Source organism: Plectropomus leopardus, chromosome 13 (genome assembly GCF_008729295.1).
Source record: "Plectropomus leopardus isolate mb chromosome 13, YSFRI_Pleo_2.0, whole genome shotgun sequence".
Taxonomy (NCBI): Eukaryota; Metazoa; Chordata; class Actinopteri; order Perciformes; family Serranidae; genus Plectropomus; species Plectropomus leopardus.
Window position 1 is genome coordinate 1,037,051 of NC_056475.1, and position 13,886 is coordinate 1,050,936.

Sequence of the window (13,886 nt, forward strand, 5' to 3'; positions counted from 1 at the left end):
ATCAGAAACGTCAACAAGCAGCTGAAAATACAGAACAGTGTACAGCTCAGGAGTCAGTGCGCAGGGTGCTGATTGGTCCTGTTACAGTTTTCTATAAGTAGACAGACAGAGAGGAGAGAGAGAGAGAGAGAGAGAGAGAGAGAGAGAGAGAGAGAGAGAGAGAGGGAAGGAAGGGAGAGAGGGGGAGGGTGGGGGGGTGAGGTAGTTGGATCAGAAACACTGAACACACTCTGACACTCTGTGTCGGTGAGAGTCGTCGCGGCAGCAGAAGCTCTGCGCTCTGGATGTTTGATCAGAGGGACACACTGAGAGAGAGACACGGAGACGCAGACAGGACCGGAGCGGACTACCGGTGGATGTGTGAGTCCGTGGCCGGCCTGCGGTGGATCTGCGTCGGCCCCGGTGTGAATGGGATTACGCCGGAGGAAACATGCGGCCGCAGAGCTTCCCGGTCCCCTCGGCGCTCCTCGCGCTGCTGCTGCCGCTGCTGCTCGGGCTCTGCAGCGGCACAAGTTTCCCAAGTAACATCAACATAGGTGAGTGAGCGGCGGGGCGCGCGCACCCCGGGGGCGCTCCGGGACCAACCCGGCGGGAGCTCATTATCTCTAGTTCTGCTGAAATATCTCAAATATTTCATGCTGTCTGTGAGACTGTGGGCTGCGTTCCTATATTTTTAATCGAGCCGCCTACTTGCGTTCATTCACGAGCTCGTGCATCAATTTAATGACGCACTGTATGAGGCGCTCCCAACTCCAGCAATAAACACTTTCCCCACACATAAACAACCCATTTATGCCTTTTTTGTCATGCAGTATTTGGACTTGGAAAGATTTTTTGGAAGCCAAATGCTCCATCACTAGTTTCAGTCGGTGGTGTCATGCAACACTTCCAAATGCAGCCTCTCATAATAATATCGTCCTTTATTGCCATAATATATTTGTTATGACATATCGTATTTTTGTAGCCCCGCTCACCACCCCTGTAATAATGCCTGTAGCTTGGATTCCCTTTGTGACTTACAGTATGTTAGAATTCATATATTCATTATATGACTTAAAGTGTGTATTGTGTCTCTTGGACTTCCTACAACATGCAGTGAAAAGAATACAATAATAAAAACAATATTTTAATGAACCAAGTGCCCAAAACTACAGTAATATTGTTTTTTGCTTCGAGTAATATCTAAGGAATCAGCACCAAGGACAGGGAAACTAATATTATAGAAAACAGCACCATGGACAGAGAAACTAATAATATAGGGAAAAGCACCATGGACAGAGACAAAGTGATATCATAGTAATCAGCACCATGGAGTCATATAGTGCTGTTAAGAATCAGCACCACGGAGAGAGACACACATTAATATTAAAAGAATCCGCACTGTGGTCAGAGTCTTGCATTGGTATTACTGGACCATGGACAGAGTCATATAGAAATAATAAAAGATAAAGTGATTTAAAATAAATCAGCACCGTGGACAGAGTCATATAGAAAATAATACAAGATAAAGTGATTTAAAATGAATCAGCAGCGTGGACAGAGTCATATAGTGATGTTAAGAATCAGCAGCGTGGACAGAGTCATATAGTGATGTTAAGAATCAGCATGATGGACAGAGACTCATTAATATTAAATTAATTTGCAGTGTCAACAGAGACAGCGATTTCATAGTAATCACCACCATAAACACACACACACAGTGATATCATTGTAATCAGCACCACGGACAGAGACAAACTGATATCAAAGTAATCAGAACCATGGACAGAGACATAGTCATAGTAATCAGCACCATGGACAGAGACACACCAATTTCATAGTATTCAGCACCATGGTCAGAGACACAGTGACATCATAGTAGTTAGCACCATGGACAGTGTATAGGAATAATACAGGATACATTGATTTAAAGTGAAACTGTGCCATAGACAGACTCATACAGTGCTGTTAAGAATCAGCACCACGGAGAGAGACAATATTAAAGATATTAAAAGAATAAGCACTATGGACAGAGTCTTGCATTGATATTATTGGACCATGGACAGTGGCTATAGTGGTACTACAGGAGTTGGCATCATGGACAGAGTCATATGGTGTCATTAATGGAATCAGCACCATGGACAGAGTCATTAGGTGGTAATATAGGAATTAGCACTATTCACCATCTATATTAGCACTATTAATCACCATCTTGTATAATGTCATAGAGTGACGTCACAGAAATCAGCACTCATGGACAGAGACATAAAGTGATATTAAACGTATCACCACCATGGACAGTGTCATATAGTGATACTATTAGAGTCTGCACCATTGACAGAGAGATTGTTAATTATAGCTATAGTATAGTTATAATATCAGCACCATGGACAGAGTTGTTTAGGGTTTCATAGGAATCTGCGTTGTGGACAGAGTCATGTAGTGATACTATTGTAATCAGCACTATGCACAGAGTCATACATGCACATTATAGGAATCAGCACCATGGACAGAGTCATAAAGTGATTTAATTGGAATCAGCACTATGGACAGAGTCATACAGTGATATTATACTAATTAGCCCCATGGATCGAGTTTTACAGTAACAGGATAGAAATCAGCACAATGTAGAGTCATGCAGTTATTGATAGGAATCAGCAACATGTAGCAATACTATTGGTTGCTATTGTTTTACTTAACAGTTGAGCAGGACGTTAAGACAGAATTTATTTTGCTGAAACACCATTTTACGAGGTTACTGTTATATACTATATTACACTGAGAGATTTTTATCGATGTATCATTGTGTAAACAGCACCTTAGTGTTGCAGTTGGTCAAGATGTAGCTTTTTTTTGCCATTTCTATCCTATTGGATCTTTCATGCACAATTTTATTAGCTGATGACATAGTGGTTATGTTACCATTTAACCTGTACAGAGCCTTGAAGCTAAAGGTGTCAGATAAATGTTGTGGAGTAAAAAGTTAAAAATAATTTTTTTTTTAAAGAAGAAAACAAAACTAGGAAAATATGGAACGAAATATTTATATTTATCATAAGGATATATTTAAAAATAATTTAATGAATCATAAGAATTTATAAGCCATTTTGTTCAGGTCATTTTTCCATTTTTTCCATTTTATTATTTCATATTTTTTGTTGTTGTTTGTTCAGGGGGATTATGCTTTTTCTTTTCTTTTTTTCCTAATTTCTTCATCATTTCTTTTAAAAATTGCTTATTGCCTTCTCCCCGTGTTTTTGAAATAAATCAGGTTTCAAAGGGTTAAGACAGACTTGTAAATTACATAATTTAATCACATTTTCTCTTTCCATTTTACCATCTTGGTTGTGTCTTGTACCGAACACCTCAGCCACTCAGGTTTATTTCCTGTATTCAGTATGAGTCCTCTCAAAGCGCCTCTCTCTGAAACTTCTCTCACTGTGACATTCGTGCGCCGGATGAATCCTTCCCGCTGTTTTTTTATTCCCATTTGAACCTGGACTGGTTTGGTCACATTGAGCGCGGATCAGCTGTGGGCTGCAGAGCGTGTGACTCTCCCAAAATGAACTCATAATGTGATTCATCAGACCAGTGGCCCAGAGTTTCCGCTCATGTTTGGTGCTGATGTGGCATCAAGTTGAACTAACCTGCATTTCAGTGGAATAAAAACGCCTCCTGCAGCCGGCGAGCAGCTGACCTGCAAACCAACGAGCGGCTGCGGAGCTCAGAGTTAAAACTCATCAACGCTGCTTTTCTCTGTTTGTTAACCCTTTAAAACCTGGATCACCTTTCTGGTGCTGCATTCAGATGCCTTTCACAAGTATTAAGTAAAATACATATCAGTTTATAATATATATATAGATATTTTCATATATATATATATATATATATATATATATATATATATATATATATATATATATATATTCCCTCAAATTTTCTTTTAATATCACAAAGTTGTAATCATGAGCTCTTTTGGCCACAATAATAAAATAGAGAAAATCTGATATTTTGTCTAAGTTTGGAGAAACATTGTGAAGGTGTCACATTGAGCTCTGGGTCACTGTATTGCAATTTCTCTCTATTTTCTTCTTATTTTATTTATTCATATCTACTTTTCTTTCTTTCTTTGCTTCTTTCTGTATTTATTTATCTATTTATTTATTTAATTTTTTTTTTTTCAAAAATAAGAATAGGCCTAATAATAAATACATTTTTAAGTGTAAATAAGTTGCCAGAAAAAAAGCATCAAAGTACAGCTTGTTGATAAAAACAAACAAACAAACAAACAAACAAACAAACAAACAAACAAAACAGATGCAAAGGATCTCCTGGATCTCCTTACTGACATCCAGGTTTGGCCCCAAATTTCCTCAAATCCTCCGACCTCCCCCTTTGAAAAATGGAAGTGACTTTTACTTTGTAGGAGAGTATTATTTTTAAGTGTGGAATGAGTACTTTGACTTCAGTAAAACTGTAAAGCTATTAAACATTGTCTTTCGTGTAATTTATCCTTTTTCACATTAAATCCTTTCATGTGTAATTTTTTTTCGTCTCTTTAGTTTTATTCTAGATTTCTGAGCTTTTATTTTGAATGCGCGTTTCCGGCGGCAGTGACATGTGAGCCTCAGCTCGGTGAAAAATGTCTCCGCTAAACACATAAAACACAGAAAAAGCTGCGTTTTCTGCTTGTTTGTCTCCTGACTGATGCAGACATGAGGTTCCTCCGTTTTTCGTTTATTCTTGTATTTAATGTAAAGTGACATTTTATCGTATTTCGTATCGAAGTTTTAAAGTGACTGCGTGAGCTAGCAAAACTGCTGGATCAGACTCCCCCTTCACTTCCTGTGGTTAGTTTTTGTGTTTTCAGCTTCAGTTTCAGTTCATCTGCGTCTCATGTCACACAAAACTTACTTTTCACACTCAATCTTTAAAAACTATTATACGTTGATATTATTTTCTACTTTCATTGAATGTACTTTTTTTAACCAACATGAGTGCCAATAATAATAACAAATCTTCATTCATTATAAGAATTTTAACGCTTTATATACCAGGTTTTTGTTAATATTAATTAATTAATTAAGTTTTTTTTTTAAAAACATCTAACAATTATTTTAATCATCGATTGATATGTGGATTATTTTGTCATTTAATAGGTCGTTCAGAAAAAGTGAAAAATTTCCATCAAAAATGTCTCGTTTTGTCTGACCAACAGTAAGAGATCCAAAAATACTGAATTTTCTGTCAAAGTAAGACAAAGAAAAGTAGAAGATTCTCCCAGCAGAGAAACTGAAACCAGAGAATTAAGATTTAAAAAAAACAGATGCTGATCAGCTAATCAATAATTGCATTAAAGCTGCACCTCTAGAAGGTTTAGAAAAGACAAAACCAGAATGTTTTACAACATGATTTTTCTGTGTGAGATGGAGTCATTACAGCGGCTGAAGAAAAAGTTGATTTTAACATTTGAATGTAGTGGCTGCAATCAAACATGAAAACTGCCTCTGCACACTTCAGCGCCGAGAAGACAAGAGGGTCCATCAGCCAGAGTTTAAGTGTTGAGATAATTTCACAGCGACCCTTAAAATCATCATGTCGAGAGCGAGTGAGTGGAGCGAAAAGTGGAGTGAATGAGCGCCGGGAAAAGAGGCTTTGAACCGCAATTACTGCAAAATGCAGACCTGATTATTTATAGTGGCGGTGCTAAACTCAGTGTCAGCCGCCGTCTGCTGAGCTGTTAGTGCAACTTTGATCAGAAGTTTCGAGCCACCGGGAGCGCTGTGGAGCAGTGGCTTCATGAATGAGTCTCATCTTGTGTGTGTGCACGAGGACGGTAACACGCCAAGAAACAAAAACAAGTCAAAGGAAGACTTCAGCGGGTCGGTTAAGACTTGTAAGTTTTAAGTTTAGGTATTTAGTTATTAGCCAAACCAGTCAGGGAAAATGTTGGTATTAAAATTTCTGCAAACCAATCGTTAACCTCATGGTTAGGAAAACCTTCTGTTTCGGCTTAAAATTCCTGCTTTTTGTTGCACTATTCTGGCTGGAAATGCAGTGATGTCTCTGTAAAAAACAATGACTATTTGTTGTTCAGTTGGCTAAAAAACAGCCCTGTTTGGGGCCAAAAAATTACGCTTGAAAAACAGCAGCGGGGCCTGAAAAAACACACAAGTTTAGTGCCTAAAATTCAGCTAAAAGCCACTAAAGAGCCACTGGAAACACAGTAACAGGTTGCTAAAACACCCACATCTGTTTAACAGCAACACTGGAAAACAGCCATATGTGGCTTAAAAGCGTCCTCCTCTGGTGTTCAGAAAACAGCTGGAAAATGAGCAGGGGGTCGCTAAAAATCACGCAAATTTGGTTCTTAAAAACTGCTTGAAAAACTGTAAGGCGTTGCTTAAAAACACATCTGGCGCCTAAAATACAGCTGGAGGAGCAGCAACAAGTGATTAACAAACACCCATGTTTGGAGCTTAAAAGACCGCCGGAAAAACAGTGACGGGTTACTGAAAACACACATTTGGTGCTGAAGCTGCTGGAAAAACAGTGGCTGGTAACTACAAAACATCCTCATCTGATACCTAAGATGCAGCTAAAAAAACAGCGGTGGGTTGCTAAAAACACCAATGTGTGATTTCCAAATTCCGCTGGAAAAATTTGGGGCTGATATTTGGCATTTTGACGATTATCTGTATCTGCATTTAATTAAATGATGGCCGATTATTAAAGTGTCAGCATAGGAGGGACTTTTACTTTGTAAAAGTACTGGGAGCTATTTTTATTCATTTATTTGTTATTTAAATTTTCATTTGACTTTATCAAAAAAGTAGCAGGGAACTTGCTGTATTTGATGTTGAACGTTTCAGTTTTGATTAAACATTTGATATTTAAGGCATTTCAACAAAGTTTTGTTCTGGAGTAAATATCGACAGAAAACTTTTCATTTTTTTGTAAATGGTTAACGGTCTCATTAACTACTAATAATCTGTATGTGCATCAGCCCCGAGAAACCAATATTGGTTGACCCCACTTTAGACGCCCACATTTCGGGCCTAAAATACCCCTAGAAAACACATGAAGACTTGAGCAGAGATCTGCAGCCCTGCAGGCGTCTCTCAGAGTCACACCGTCCACCGTCTCCTCGTCCTGCAGATGACAGAGTCAGCTCAGATACTGCGTCACTTTAGAAGCACCGATATATGTATGAAATGTACACACGTGACATATTTGTGGTTTGCAGAATCGTACAGTGCAAAGATTTTGTTTTGGCGGACTGAGGTGAAGTTTCGTCTTTCTTTTCTTCCTCGGCTCTTCGTGACAGTAAATAATTCGCTGTGTTTATCTCTGTGAAACAGGAGGCCTTTTCCCCACCGGCTCCCATGAGTACGAGGTGTTTCGCTTCGCCCTGGCGCAGCACCAGGACGTCCCCAAACTGGTGCCACAGGTGGACATGGTGGACACGGGGAGCAGCTTCGCCATGACCTACGCCTGTAAGTTCACACAGAGGAGTCTTCCTCTCTGCTGTGATGTTTTTTATAAATGCCAAGGACGTAAAAATGTGTTTTGTTATTATCGTGGATCCGCAGACCTGGCGTGTGCTCGGGCTGCATTTTAAGCGATGACACTTCGGTGCAGTAACTCAGCCAAATGTTCTCTCTGTGACCTTTTATGGATTTATTTTTTATATGAATTCTGAATCAAATGAGAAAGTGCTGCTCGCGGTGTCGACCCTGAAGATAATTACGGCGACTCTGCAACTCGGCTGAGGTTGTGATTTGACAAATATCTCCTAAGTTAGATTTTTCCCCGTCTGATTCAGTCTGATAAACTCACTGAAGTCGACCTTCTCAGCAGCAAACGGCAGACGGACACAGTTTGGCGTCAGCAGCGCCGAACGTGTTGTTTTTATATCAGCGCTCATGTTATCAAGTTAGAGCATTCACACCGCCCGAGCAGCAGTCAGGCGCGTCTCAGCTGCGTATCAGCTGCAGCACATCCAGAGAAACGGGGACTTTCCGATTATTTACTCGTGCCGCGCACTTTTGTCAGCAGACACAGACAGTAAAGACGGTGTTTTGATGATAATATTGACTCAACACCACTTTTTACTGCAGTTTGAAGTCTCTGTCACAGAGAAGAGGAAATACAAAGACGTCTGTTTTACTCAAACTTCCTTGCTTCCCTTTCAAAACAAAAGCCCTCTGACAACGTCTCTGTGGACAGAATCCCCTCAGTTGCTGATACAAGGCATTTTATTTTGAAACATTTACAGGAGCATGTTGTCAGCTGTGCAGGAGCTGCACGACTTCATAAATGAGGGGAATATGTGCTTATAAATGTGGAAAAACAGCACATATAGCTGCGAGCAGCGACGCAGCAGCAACACAGCAGCAATGCAGCTACAACCCTGCAGCTCGGTGACGCTGCTGTCATACACTGCTGACGCGTGCTGTGTGAAACAGGCCTTAGAGACGAGCTGGTGAACATGGTGGAGCTTTTAGCGGCTAAAGAGTCAAATGTTTCCATCAGGAGTCGGTGGAGACCAAAAACTGAGCTCACAGAGAGACGACATTGGACTGACGCTCAAGAGCACAAACTGTAACAGCCGGAGGAAATGTATACTGGATGCCGATGTTGCATCAGTGTTTTGTATGAGTTCGTTTTGGAGTCTTTCTTGTGCAGCTGATATTTTATGCGTCAATGTCAGCAATAACCGAGGCCGGATGCGTCGGGTTTTCGGGCTGTCGGTCTGTCACGGACCAGATCTGAAAACAGTTTTAAGAAAAAAAAAGGACAATATAAACAAATGTGCTTGACCCCCACCTCTCATAAATAACAGTCCCTAAACTATATTTAAATATTCAGTTTTAATCTCTCTCTGAATTTATTATTATTTTTGATAATATATATTTTTTAAAAAGCTAATATATTGTAATGAAAGAGAACAGAAAAGGAGTATCTGTTTCTTTTTTTAGAGATTGTATGGTCTTTAACATTTGCCTCAAAGTCCTGGAAGTGTACAATGAACCCTGGATTTGTCGGCTGGTTATGTTGTTGGTGCAACATTGGACCGTGTCATGAGGTGGTCACCGTCCGCTGTAGTCCCCATCACGGGTCAGTGCGCCTCTCTTCCACCTTCCAGACTCCATTCAGCAGAGTTTGGGTTTATGGAAAATAGCTCTAAAAGGAGGGCGGCTTTGAAAGAGCAGTCAGCAGCAGTAAATGGACGTAGACCGCAGGGAGCTCAGCACTAAATGGACTGTGGCCCCGGGGAGCGTTCAGCGCGCTGCAGCAGGTTTACAGAACAATGTGCTGACCTTGTTTTTATTCTGCCGCCGAAACGGTGAATTTAGCAGCCAGCTTCATTACACCTGAATTAAAATCTAAAGGCATAATGACACGAGCAGCTGCCTTCATCTGATGGCAGCTTTTTAAACGAAACTCTCACAGATGTTTTAATACCTTTGATTTTTTTTACAACGTTCATTTATAAGTATTGCAAGATTTATTAAAAGGAGCAGTTTGTAACAAACTCTGTAACACTTAAACTGTCTCTCTAAAAAGTTCTATAACTCTATTTATGATATAATTCTGCAGAATATAATTATGCTTATTTATACATTTTTCAACAAAAAACTCCTGCTGTTGTGAACACAGCTATATTCATGTTTGACGCTTTAAAACCTGGATGACATCTCTTTACTTGTGCTGGTTTCAGGTGCCTCTCACAAGTGTTTAACCTTTGAACCCTCAGCAAATTTCTTTGAGTTCTTAATAAAAAATGTAGTTGTAGAAAATTATTTTTAAAAAGCCAGGAGAAAATCTGAAGGGAAAAAAGACAAAAGCTAGGGTAAAACTACGCTTGTAGCTTATTTAAAAAGAATTACAATAATATTTACATACATACAATAATATAACTTTTTTGGAATTAATATAGTTTTTATAGCAGTTTTTCAAAATCATTTTCTTTAAAAAAACAAAAAAAAAAACCCAAAAAACTTGTTTTTCACTTATATATTCGTGAAAAAAAGGGAGAAAGTATGAGTTTTATAACTCATACTTTCTCCCTTTTGACACTTTCACAATGTGTGCACTTGCTATTTTTTGTGATTTAAATTTAAGCACATTTTACTGTGAGCGATGGATTAAAGGCTCATTGAAAGTCATTTAGTTTACATGCTTGTATTAATGTATTCATTTGTGGTGTCGGCTTTTATGGGACGGGGATGTTGCGAGTTGGCCATTCGGACAGATACCCTATAAAATCTCCCTCTTCCTCACAGCCCAATGTTGGCAGCTATGGGAAGATAGAAAGTCACCATCTGTCTTCATGTCTCCAGATTATTGTCCAGTGCACAGCTGATAGCTTTGTGGTTTGTTTACATGACATAACAGATGTGCGTATTTCATGGACTCACGGTGGACAGAAAGCTTTGATGTTACTTGAGAGTCGGACGCTCGTTCACTGTTGGGACGTGATGTCATTAATTTCCACTTCTCAATGAAGTCAAATTTAACACGTGTGAAAATCCTATATATCATCCTATAAAACAGAAACGTTTAGAGTATAAACTCAGCGTGACATCAGCGTCCGCAGTGAAAAGCAAAGTCCCAATCTGCATCTTCAACATCAAAACTACATTTTGCAGAATATTAAACAGGTTTTAGTTTCGTTTTGAGATTTTAACGATGCTCTCTCATTCAGTTTTAGTGCTCAGCAGGGCCGCCGAATTCCCAAAATGTGTTTCCCAGCTTGATGTTTGGAAACTTGAGATAGTTCTCACAGTGGTTATTAATCAACAGGTGTTTTTCTGCTGAGTCATGCTTCATGTATTCCCGTAGAGTCCCACAGAGCGGCTCCTCTGATATCGTTCAGATTCTTAACCCTTTGATACCTGAGCAGGTTGGCTTGATGTCTTTCAAAAATATACATAAAAGATAAAAAATTTAATTAAAAATTAAATAAATAACAATAAAAACAAGAAAATTTGCAAAAAATGAGAAATAATTGAAAAAATAAGTAAAAGGAAAAAAAACAGGAAAATTTGCTTTAAATAAGAAAAAAGAAAAATACAGTAAAAGAAAACAAACAAACAAGGAAATGACCTGGAAAGGGGCTTAAAATAGTAATAGTTCTGTAAGATAGTCTTAAATATACAGTTATAATTACAGTTTTAGATAATTTTAATTGCCTCTTTCAAAATAATTTTCAAAATCAACTAATTTTTTTACAGTTCTTGCAGAAAAAGTTCTCGCTTGCCTTTTTTATTCCCATGTTTTCAAAAGTCAGCAAACCAGTTTCAGATTTCGAAAGTTTATATACTCGTGAAGGTGTCTGAATGCAGCACAAGAAAAGTTGATGCTGATCAAAAAAAGGGTTAAAACTGGAGGAGCGTTCAGGGTGTCAAACTCAGTGAGGTGAGACATCGTAATCAGACTCTGAGACGTGATCCTCGTTTAACCTCAGTTTACCTCTTTATTAGAAAAAAATCAGGTAGGAGTTTTGGGACAGACAGAAGACAGAGGTCTTTATCTTTTACTTTTTAATGAGACAGGATTCGTGGGACAAACAGAAGACAGAGGTTTTTATTATTTTTGAGGTTTTAATCAGAGACGTTTGGTAGCAGAAGGTTTGTCCTCGCCGTGTTCAGAGCTGCAGGTTATTTTTCTGAAGCAGACGTGAACAGAGTCTGAATGACGGAGCTGCTGCACCTGAGCTGATCTCACCTGCCCTCTGGACACTCAACACAACCCTCCGCCTGTCTGTCTCTGTCTCTGTCTCTGTCTCTGTCTGTCTGTCTGTCTGTCTGTCTCTTTCTATCCACCTGTCTGTCTGTCTAATTTTATCCGGCTGTGTCTTTTTCTGTCTTGCTGTCTTTTTATCTGTCTGTGTCTCTCTTTCTATCCATCTGTCTCTTTGTATTAGTCTGTCTCATTCTATCCATCTGCTGTCTCTTTCTATCTCTGTCTGTCTCTTTCTGTCTTTGTCTTTTTGTATCCGTCTGCCTCTATCTGTCTGTCTTTTTCTATTCATCTGTCATCTATCCTTTTCTCTTTGTCTGTCTCTTTCTGTCTGTCTCTTTCTGTCCATATGTCTCTTTCTATTTGTCTGTCTCTTTCTGTCTCTCTCTTTCTGCCCATCTGTCTGTCTCTTTCTGTCCATCTTTCTCTTTCTATACGTCTGTCTCTCTCTTTCTATCTGTCTGTCCCCTTCCATCCATCTGTCCTTTTATATCAGTCTGTCTGTCTCATTCTGTCTGTCTCTATCCATCTCTCAAGGTCCAACTATCAAGTAGCATATTGTATCATCGGAGCTTTCTGTCCTCACTGAGTCCATTAAAAATGCACTTCTGTTACTTCATGTAAACAAACCACTTAGTTATCAGCTGTGCGCTCCAGATCAGACTGGAGACGTAAAAAGAAAATGTTGAAGAGCCGACAGCATTTTTTTAAAACAGATAACACACATTTTATATCATAAGATTTACTGGAAATGACAAACAATATGACCAGCAGCATTTTAGTTATGATCATTTACTTTAGCAGAAAATTTCAGCTTCCCGGCAACTTCCCTCCAGCCAGCTCACTCTGTGTTTAAGTTTTTTTAGTGAAATAAGCAGGTTTCAAATAAATAACTCCCCGTTTCAACTTCATGAATCAGCCGGTCCTTGTCTGCTACAGCGCTTTCAAAGCGAGCGTCTGATATAATGCAGCCGGTAAGGAACGCTCTTTCGTTGACTTCAAATCCAAAATGTTGTCATATTGCTGCTGTTTTAGTATTTTTAATAAAATAACTCATTAATGTCCAAAAAGTAAACAAACACAGGGTGCTACACTTCCATTTACATAAATTAAACTGGTTTAAGGTTGTACACCGGATGAAACCAGACCGGCAAGACTGGAAATTGACCCAACTGTAATGTCAAACTGATTCAGCAGCAACAACAGGTTAAAAAGATAAAGCTAGAATTTAAAAACCAAATGTACAGCACTTGAGTAAAAGTTACTTTTCGCCACTGCTGAAGAAAAAGAGAAGATTCAAAGAGCTCCAACGAAAAAGCTCAAAGAATGAAAAACCATGTGGAAGAAAACCTGGTTTTATGTGTTAATGTGAGGCAGGTTACAGTCTCCTCATCGCTCCACACACATCATGATTTTACTCTTCATACTTCACATGCATGATCATTTATTCACTCAGTCTGTTTCTGCTTTTATCCAAAAAACAACTTTTACCCCTCAGAGAGGTTTTTTTGTCTCAAATATGCAGCGTTTCAACTCAGGTTTATTTAATGTACAGATTGAAAATGTGCATAACAAACAGGTGGATGAAACACACTTGCTGTTACTGATGTGAAAAAATGCAAATTGTAAAACTGTACCATGTGTACCAACCTCTCTCTTACTACGAACTCCCCCTCTCTCCTCTCCCCGTTGTGTTGTTGTGTGAAATGTAAAACAGACTGAGCTCTGCCTCCTGTGAGACTGACTCTGCAGTCGGAGCAGAGCAGCACGGCTGCATCTCCTCAACGCGCTTTGAGGTAGAAAAACAAATATGTGTCTGAGACTCAGAGCTGCTGCTGCATCTGACACCTCAAACTTTTATACTCAGAGACACAACTTATGCTCAGAGACACAACTGAAAGTCACTTTTTTTTATCAGGAATTAGTGTCAGTGACGACGAGCTGCAGGACTGACAGCAGTTCAGATACAGTAAACCGGATCAGGGATATAAAATAACTGCAAATAACACATGGACTCCTGGGAAACTGGAAACATTTTTATATTGAAGAAATAGTTCGACATTTTAGGAAAAACTCTCATTCTCATAAAGTGCCAGAGTGCATAAAACAGCATGTAAATAGAGCTTTTTATCGAATTGATCCCCCACACCCAGCAGAGG

At 39.2% G+C, this 13,886-nt stretch overlaps 1 protein-coding gene across 1 annotated transcript in view; it reads left to right on the forward strand.

Annotated features, from left to right (window-relative positions):
- The first annotated feature begins 390 nt into the window (after positions 1-390).
- Positions 391-13,886, forward strand: part of LOC121952696 (glutamate receptor 1-like) — a 36,312-nt gene continuing 22,816 nt past the window's right edge. Inside the window, exons 1-2 of the mRNA XM_042499504.1 lie at positions 391-536; positions 7,341-7,475. Coding sequence (XP_042355438.1) covers positions 431-536; positions 7,341-7,475 — 241 coding nt within the window. The 5' untranslated portion in view covers positions 391-430. The remainder of the gene's footprint in view (positions 537-7,340; positions 7,476-13,886) is intronic.